At 43.6% G+C, this 9,753-nt stretch overlaps 1 protein-coding gene across 1 annotated transcript in view; it reads left to right on the forward strand.

The window, feature by feature from the left end:
• Positions 1-9,753, forward strand: part of Ano2 (anoctamin 2) — a 322,617-nt gene that overhangs the window by 58,243 nt on the left and 254,621 nt on the right. The window contains exon 2 of the mRNA XM_021164190.2: positions 4,971-5,069. Coding sequence (XP_021019849.1) covers positions 4,971-5,069 — 99 coding nt within the window. The remainder of the gene's footprint in view (positions 1-4,970; positions 5,070-9,753) is intronic.

The following is a 9,753-nucleotide window of genomic DNA, read 5'->3' on the forward strand; positions in this document are numbered from 1 at the left end:
GCCTCGAACTCAGAAATCTGCCTGCCTCTGTTATTGTTCATTTTTACATGAAGAATTTTTCATAAAGAATTAAATCTTAGCTGACTATTTGATGCTGTAGGGCATAGGTCATCTTCAACAGTTTTCAGAGTTGATAATCATCAATGCTGAGAACATTACTTCGTATAAATATGTGGTGCAAAACAGCAGAAGTATAGTTAATATCATTTTAGAAATTACTGGAAACTCTGTCATGATCCCTAATAAAAATTCATTTAGTGGATTGAAAATGAAAGTCAAGTCAGCAACACAGCCATTTAAAAAATTGCACATACTAACACAACAACACATTCCAAAGATACACTAATTTGATTCCTTATAGGCTGAGGACAATATTAAAATTCTTTGTTTTCCATCACGAAGCCATTTTGTTTATGTAAGAACAGAAAATTGTGTATATATAGAAAAAAACCAACCCATTGTCTCCCCTCCAATCAAAGCAAAGCAAAGCAAAGCAAAGCAAAGCAAAGCAAAGCAAAGCAAAGCAAAGCAAAGCAAAGCAAAGCAAAAGCAAAGCAAAAGCAAAGCAAAAGCAAAGCAAAGCAACGCAACCAACCACAAGTCTCCAGTCCCAATGAGGTGATTTGGTTAGTACCTGTTGGTGCTGTGTGGAGCATTGACACATGATGTAAAGTGTACTTGTTGTGTGATTGGAACCAAGGCTTTGGTGAATTCTTGTGGTGCATCTCAGATGAATACTGCCAGAAACATCTCAGACTTATTACCTGACTGNTTTTGAATTAAGTTTTGGCCACTGTGCATTCAGAAACATTTTATCCTTGCACACAGTTTTAATAACTCCCACATTCAGTCATGCCACACCATGTGGGNTCCACAACCCACAGTTTAATGANCTGGGCTTTACTTGCCTGCTCTGTGAGCCCAGCTTTTGGCTGTGTGCTTAGTGGTGGGGACATTTGGGGAACTAACTGATAACAGAAGTTAAAAAAGACTGATAACCTNTGGTGAGACGATTCACACGCTAGGGCTTTCTTATAGTATCTCTTTCTTCTGCTGACAACCGTGTTCTACATAGCATGCATTTTACAGGAACTTTAATGCTAGTTGTTTGCTTTGCTTTGGGAGCCCCTCCAGATGAAAGTTTAGTTATAAAATCTCTTTAGGGATGGGTAAGATGGCAACTGTCTTATGCTTTATGTCAACTTTCATGTGTGTTTCTGAAAGTCAAGTTCTCAAATCCTGCAGATACTTTCTGTCTTGGATCTGTGAGTTCCTTTATGGCCCAAGGGATATTTTAAAAATTCTGTAGATAATTTTTAAAGTGCATAGCATAACAGAAACAGGATTACTGATTCACAATTTTAATCTAACAGAAACCAGTTTTTCCCAGTGGGGGCTCACTGTTGTGTGTGATGCTGTGTGAAATGCTCGAGGAATACAAAAGACAAGATGGATACTGTCCCAGCTAAGAAGCAGGCCTGATATCTGGGTAGAGCCTAGTAAAGGCGAATGTTCATGCAACATTCTCCAAGATACACTAGAATGGAGCTCACTACTTAATCTCAACTCCTCAATGTTCTGAAATGTTTTTAACTCTCTTTATTCTTTTNGAGAAACTGAGGCTCCCTTGCTTAAGTGACTTACTGGTCCAGGTCCCCACAACTATAAAATCCGGGTTCAAACCTCCATCTCTTAGAATAGAAACTCCAAGTTCTTCATATCCTTCTACACTGCCTCAAAAAAATCCCAAGTACCCAAACAGGGTGGAACAGGAAACACCTAGGACCACAGAACAAGAAACATTTTGTTGTTGTTGTTGTTGTTGGTTTTTAGCTTAATGCACACTAACCTCCAATTTTAGATTCCTGGGTCAGTGAGACAGAGCTTGGCTGACAGTTTTCCTGTATTTGTTTTTCTTCAGAAGAGCAATGAGGCACATTAGCCTACACTCCATATCAGCCCAGATACCCCTCTTTTTATAGGAAGGTGATGCTACTTTGTGACATGGAAGGATCATAAGGACTGGCTGTTCACACTGAAAAAAAAAACCATGTCCCAGCTCTGACTTTCATTTCAAGCAAGTTCTGTTTGGAGAAAACAGAAAAACAGAATGCTTCTTTAGAGAAAATTANCATTCTTATTGGGAAACAGTCTTGCATCCATTGATGTAAGGCTGGCTGCAAAGGGCAGAGCCTCTAAAATNATAGCACCCAAACAAGATAGAATTTTGTCCTTCTCATAAGGATGTAGGAGGCATCCCCAGACCCAGATTCTCTGTTAATTTTTTGATGTTACTGGTCTGGACTTTGACCTCAAGGACTGAGATACAAGCATGTATTCAGGCAACAGATATGGGGACGGAAGAAGATGAAGAGTCAAAGGTACCTATTGTTGTCTTTGAAGAAGGCTGCTGGAAGCTGCCTCTTTGTAACACATTCATCATGTTGGCCGGCAATTACCAAAATTCTGGGAACGCCTCACCGCAAAGGACATATAGTCTTGATCCTAAAGGACCATCTGCTCTGTGAAAAATGAAGAAAATGAGAATGACTGTCTGGGGACAGCTAGCAGTCTGCCACCACGGCCATGGAATTTGGCCTTTGCTCCCCCCCAAACCCTTTCTCAAACTTTGAACATCTGTACCCACTTAGTGGACATTTGGCACCTGACCAAGACACAATGTCTCAATAAAGTTAAAAAGGCATTTGTCTCAATTCTGAAATAAAGACAAAGCACGAGATATTAGAATTAATGATGCCTTGATTCCATCTGAGTGTGAGGGATGATGCTGCTTGCCACCTTTCATCAACAGCATCTTTTTGGGGGAGCCACAACAGAGAACCGGACCAGAGAGGGCAGTCGTGCAGATGCTTCCTTCTCTTACCTTTTGAATTTCCCGGAGCAAAAGCTCAAGTTACAGTTAGAAAGAGCAGCACTTGATGGATGACACTGTCTAGTCATCCTGGATGCTCCAACCAAAGAAGGAGGTGGAAACCTAGGAGAGGTTTTTGTTTTTTGTTTTTTTTCAACCAAAGGACACTTTCTTAACTATGTCAGAACCCTGCTGTATGTAGGATCTGGAAAGTTGAGTGTCTATTGAAGGGCTGCCATGAGATTCCATATGTGCCTCTGATTTGATTGTGTATTGATTGATAGGGAATTTCAGTCACTAACAAGGCAGATCTCTCTCCGTTGAGTAGAGTCAGTGAGAGCAAACACTACCTGGTTTTGGAAATTATTTTATCATACTTAATTCTTTTTGTAATGTTGGGCAAAAACTGAATCTTCTTTGTTTGGTTTCTAAAACATAGACAATCACAGCACCTACTTTTCTAGCTCATTCCTCATTCTTCTACCTTACAAATGATGAGCTTGCATTCCTGAAGTGTTAGGTTCTGGAAACCTGAATGTGTGTGTGTGTGTGTGTGTATGTGAGTGTGTATATGTGTGTGTGTGTGTGTGTGTGAGTGTGTATATGTGTGTGTGAATGTGTATATGTGTGTGTGTAAGTGTGTGTGTATGTGTGTTGAGATCACCATTTAAGAATTATAAATATTCTTTCTTTGCACCATGAGTGCTCTACCATATTTGTCTTTATTTTATAAACAAGTGAGCACTTTCATAGTCCCTGAGGGTGGGGAGCAGTCCCTTCTACATGCCTGTTTGTCTCCCTTGCACACTGGAAAGGGACAGTTGGAGCTGTGAGTTCATGGCTTCTGCTGTTATTTTTAACCCTAAGCCAAGATCCTCGGGCACTGTCACAGAACAACTGGCTTTCTGTAAATGAACCTGGGGGATGGATCTCAATAGGAGCACCTGCATATGTGGACTGTGCAGAGTCACTTACTTCTATATTTGTGCAACACAACACCCTCACTTCTAGTGCATGGGTGTCTAGGTGTGAATGGAAGTTGTGTCCACCCAGCATTTCTAGAGAGAATCGCTAGAACACAACTCCCATTCTGTAACCCATTGGCTTTATCCTCATACAAATGGTACATTTGCTTCTTCACTTGCTTCTTCCTAGGGCAGTACAACGTTTCTATGTAATTTCCAATAGTCATTTGATGAAGAAAGTAACAGCCAACACATTCCACTTTCTCTCTGCATATAGTATTTGGACTTTTTGGTTTTTAGAGTATTTTAAAAGCACCCTGAATAGATGCTTTGCCAGATTCTAATGCTCAGTTTTGGTTCTCTTTCATTCTTTAGTGACAAAATTAATTAATAGCCCAAAGAATTTATTATTCATGTTTTGTTTGAAGATGATGTAGAATCCTTGCTGTAGTCTAGCAAATGTTTATGTCAGACATGGTGACCAAGGCCTTGTAGATTGCTGACTTACTCTAATTTTCTGATCACTGCCTCTTCTTTCCCTTTGAGTGACATCCCTGTTGTCCTAGGGTGCAGATTCAGGCTAGGCCCACACTGGACCTTGCTTAGGATTGACNTGTTGACATTATTTTGAGTAGGGCATTTGCATTGCTGTCTGTGTCACCTGCTCTGAGGCTTGGGTGGTCACTTCTGTAATTTGGGGCAACCACCCAGCACACTGGTAGAAGCATAAATTAGACCAGTGAACAACAGAATCTGTGACTGGAGACAAATTAAAGTCTGTTCATTGAATGCCAGCAGTGGCTAGCTGACCAACTGTTACTGCATTTGTGGAATTTCCATGGAAATTGTAGTTGTATAATTTTCAGATCTGTGAACAAAATTATTGTCCCCACAAAGTCACCAGTCTCCATGCACTACCCTTTGTGAGCCCAGATACTTTGGAATCACGGTGTATCTGGAACACTGTGGAGAAGTTGGGTATGGCTGTGTGAGACTGGCTCCTAGGGACATTTAGAGGGAACAGAAGTCCCAAACTGAAGGAACAAGAAGGCAGGGCTTCTAGAACTGGGAACGAAGAGTTTTAGCTGTGTTCTTACAAGTGTCTCTATTTCTTTCCCCTTTGTACCTTACAGAGCAAAAGCCAGGGATCTGTCTTTGTCCGGATCCACGCCCCATGGCAGGTGCTGGCCAGGGAAGCAGAGTTCTTGAAGATCAAAGTCCCCACCAAGAAAGTATGCTCTTGTTTCTCCGGGATTCTGGGCCTCCTGGGGGCTGGATGCATGTGGATAACTTGGGGTCTGGGCCAGGGGGATGTGGCTTGTTTTGGAATTGAAGTCAAACTTGTATCCCCAGGGATGCTAAGTTTGTGGCCATGAGGTGGGTGGGACAGAGAAGAACTGGTAGTCCTCTGTCTGTCTGTCTGTCTGTCTGCCACCTGGGCTGTGCTGTCTGGGAAGTCTCATCTTCATTTTTTTCCCCATTGTGCCTCCCACCCTGCTGTTCTTGAAGGTCTAGAACCATCAGGCATTTTTCTGTAGCAAGCCTGGCCATGGGATCTGACAGTGAGGTGCGAGGGTAAAACAGCACCAAGGATACTATGGGCACAAATGGTGGCTTTTGCTCCTCCATAAACTAGNAGGTCCTTCAATACGGGAGTAGATTGAAACCGTGTGGGAAGTGTTTTCCTGAGCTCCGTACCAGTGTCCCACCTGGAGATTTTGGTTCACTCGCTTGGTATGGGATGAGGTTCTGGGACCAGTGCTGTGGGAAACACATCCCTAGGGGGTTGTGCTGTGTGGGCTGGGTGCCTCGCAGTTTAGATGGTGTGGGAGGCAGTTTTCAATTAGAACAGTGTCTGTACAATTTAAAAAATCTCCCCAGTGAATTTTCAACTGCTATGTCTCCTTGTNCAACAAGAGCCAGCAAACAGCTCCCAGGAGAAGAGAATGATTTGTTTCTAAGGTTCCCATGCCTTCTCCTTGGGTATTTTGGGGGAAAGAGTAGGACTGCACTCTAACCTTCTGTGCTGTGTCTTTGGGAGGGTACTGGAACAGGCACTGGGGGTGTTGTGTTAACCATGGGTGGTGATTTGTGGGTAAGATCTCTCCCTGTGTGCTTCTGCCCCATACAGTGCTGTTTCATAAATGATTCTCCTCCTAAGAAGTATTTCTACCTCCCTGTAAGGAGCAGAATTCCCTAATCTGCTGCCTCTCAGTACTGCTGTCCCCACTTCCCCATCTCATCCCCACTCTTGAGAACATCCTTAGAGCCGGGAATACCAACTCATATCACTAACTGTGCTTGCACCATCTTCACTGCCAACAGGTCTACTGCCTGTCAAAAAACACTTATCAAATGCCAGTATGTGTTTGAGCCAGCAGGAATTCCTCCTCTGCAAGAAGAATAGAATCTACAGATTCTGTTCTTACAATTTATTAAGCTGGACTAACAAATGTACGTGGAATAATAAACAAGCACAGACAGGAGTTCTTTTGATAAAACAAATTTTGCAGGAACCACATGTTTGAAATAAGTCACACTATTTTATCGTTAATTCATTCNCTTATTTGGGACACTGAGAATCTCTCTCTGTAGCCCAGACCAGACTCAGCCTTTCATACTTCCTATCTTAGCTGCCCAAATGCTAAGCCTGTAGGTGTGTGCCACCATGCCCAGCTTCTCACACAGATATTGTCTCCCTATTGCTATGTTCTTCATCCCTGGGTTAGTCTTCTTATTTCTAATACCACTGATATAAATCTATGTGCCATCTTTGTTCCGAATGCCACTCTTCCCAGCTGATGTATGCCTGGTCTCTTAGCAATATAGCCTGTGTCTCAGTTTTGGGTAGAAGCCTCTAGTTCTTTCTGGTAGGATCCTACCTTGCCCAACCCATTCACTTCTCTGTCCCTTTTCTTTGGTTTAGTTGAATAGCTGATGCTGTCTTCACCCCAGCCTACGTGTGTCTTGCTCTTTGTTTTCATCTTTGCTGTCTGGTGTTTGAGAAGAAGGTGAGCAAATCTCTACTCTCCATGAAGAGTAGTAGTGGAGACTGTGATCCTCATAGTAGAAAACTTAGAGGCAGGCGCTGGAGAACCGAGTACCATNCTCTGCATCCCTAGTGTACTGCCTGGCTTCCTTTGTGGCTCTCCTCCCAACCTTCTTGCTCTCTCATGCCGTCTTTCCACCACCTATCTTGCTCTCTTCTCTGTCCTTTGTACCATCAGTCATTCCTTAACACCTTTTGTTTTTCTGCCACCTTGATTCCTCCTGTCCAGATGACCTCCAAGACACCTTGCTTCCTATCTGCTCTGTCTCCACTTTGTCTCTTCCCAGCTTTATAAGGTAGCTTGGCATAAATGGTATGCCTGTCTCCTCCTGGGCTGCAGCAACCATACGTTTGGAACTTAGCAAGTGTTGTATAGACAGGACTTGAGTTTGTAAANGAGTTGGCCCTGGACAAGCCATGGTATGAAGCATCCATCTTTGGGGTCTCTCCTTTTCATCTTAACAGTTCCAGGCATTAGACATTACACTAGACAAGTCCCAAGAACAGACGTGAAGCCTGGGATTTCCATTCATTTACTGTGTGATTGGAGAATATTGCTTCCTCTTTCAGAGCTTCAGTTTCCCCATCTATGATTCATGCATAATGTTGCCTGCTGTTAATTTCTCAGTGGGTGATTTTAAGAACCTGGTTCTTAAAGGGTGGTGTGGAAATGCAAGAGTTTGTTCTTGAGTCTGTTTTTTTTTAAACTATTTTTCTGTGTTTTCTTAAGTCTTAGTACCAAGTCAGCTTCTTTCCTGACCCAATAGGCAGCCAGCACGAATGCAGTTTCTGCCCTATGAAGTCTTTGGAGGGCCTTGAGGATATAGAGCAGCCCAGGCCCTGGTGAGCCCAGAACAGGGCCCAGGGCAACTGAAAGTNTGCATAGATCCAGGCAGAAGGCAGCTATAGGAGCCCAGCTATTGAGATCAGTTGTAGGCTGTCTGCAGAACCGAACATAGCTCTGCCTAGAAAGTTGGGGGTTGGGGTTTGGGTGAGGCTGTGANTGCTCCTCCAGGCTGTAGATAACTGAAAACACTTTCTCCTAGCATTTCCCAGACTCTACACAGGTGGAAAGTTCTGGCATCTGTCTGTGGGTTCAGCCACATGGCCCCTGCTGTTCTCCATATTCATAGCATTTGGGGCCTTGTAGTTGGCCTCACAAGGGGGTCTTATAAGCAGATGAGGAGGATATAATTTGTAATCCTGGGTAGGATACATGTGCTTGTAAAAATTAATCAGAGACTCTGATCCCAAGGCTGGGGGTAGGGTAAGTCCAGTTCCTGCGGTAAGGGAGGGCTGAGGATCAAATCAGGGAAGAGAAGACATGACAGTCTGTTGGAGGGCCAGTATTGCTCTTTTTGAAAATGGGTCTGGAAAGTGTCTAAAAAGAGAATAAGCCACATTTGCAGAGAGCCACATNCTGTGGGTGGTGGGGATATGGAGGAAGAGCAAGGCATGGTATAGGATCCATTAAGCATCACTCAGGTCAGTGACGGCTTGGATCATAACCCAGTAAGGTCCAGAGAGACCGGAAAGATGTGGAGGAAATCATGAACTTGAGGTCTCAAACCTGCACAAATCCATTGTAATGTGTCCAGGGACTCAGAGTCCTGAGCACAAATATTAACTGGGAGGGGGAATCTTGGAAGGAAACATTTGTTTTCCAAAAACAACAACAGAGGGGCCTGCATTTTATAAGGGATGTTCAACAGGCACACACAGGAGGAGGTAGGAAGCCTGGCCTTTGGTGCTGGACAGTCTAGGAAGATTTGAGATGGGTCGTGTTGGGGTCAGATGTCTTATCTCTTCTGCTTATTCTAGAGATGGTGCTTCTAGATCCCAGTAAGCATCTAGGCCATCCCCCTTCTACTTGCTTATTTGTGTGAGTGAATATCCCTTTTCTTACCCCTGACATTCACATTCCCCAAGCCTCTAGCAGAGATAAAACTGGGTATAGATGGGTGTGTGTGTCTGTGTGTGTCTGTGTGTGTGTGTGTGTGTGTGCATGGTAATTGGGGCTTTTATAGGATTATTCTTGTCCATGAAGTCATGTTAATATAGCTCAAGAGGACACAGAGCTGGGATGGCCATGACACAGATGGCCATGGCCATGGGTGGATACCACTTTTGTCTGATCTGTCAGTGCTTTGGTGGCTGTTGCTAAGTAGATTGATGACTGATATTAAGGGGTCTCAGTGCTACCTCCAGGAGCCCACAAAGACATCATATTAAGTGTCCTTTGCATGTAAGTAGTGTTGTCAGACTTAAAAAAAAAACCAAAAAACAAAAGGGCTGGGCTAGAGATCTACATGCCTTCCATATATGAGTCACCCTGTACTGAAAGGCAGGTATAGGGGCAGCAAGTTATGGAAATGTCTGGCCCAGTGGGCACTGGGTTGAGTTGCTCCTGTCTGCACTTTTCCTTTCCTCATCCTTCACAGTCAGCATCTGCAGCACTGTAGGAAATGGGCCCGGGCCACTCCTTCACCAACACAGCCAGCAGTCCAGATGTAGTCTGTGCAGAGGCAAGAACAGATGGCCATTAGACCATGGACTGGGAAGGGGGATTCACGGGTGTCTGTAACATGGTTGTTCTATGTGTGGGGTCTGCTGGGCCTTGATTGGGAAAGCTTGTGGAAAGATTCACCACTCAGCAGGGAGAGCTGAGAGAACCTATTCCAAGGGGAGGCAGCCATGTGACAGGTGTGACAAGGGAAAATTCTNCTCTGGGCTCTGCTCTCAGGTGTGAATGTATGACATGTCTTCTCAAAATGAAGTCTGAATTAGAGACTAGAAAGAAAAAAATACAAATGGCCCACTTTACAACAAAACAAAAGAATAACAAACAAAACAAACAAACAAACAAA

This window comes from Mus caroli, chromosome 6, assembly GCF_900094665.2.
Source record: "Mus caroli chromosome 6, CAROLI_EIJ_v1.1, whole genome shotgun sequence".
NCBI classification, from domain to species: Eukaryota; Metazoa; Chordata; class Mammalia; order Rodentia; family Muridae; genus Mus; species Mus caroli.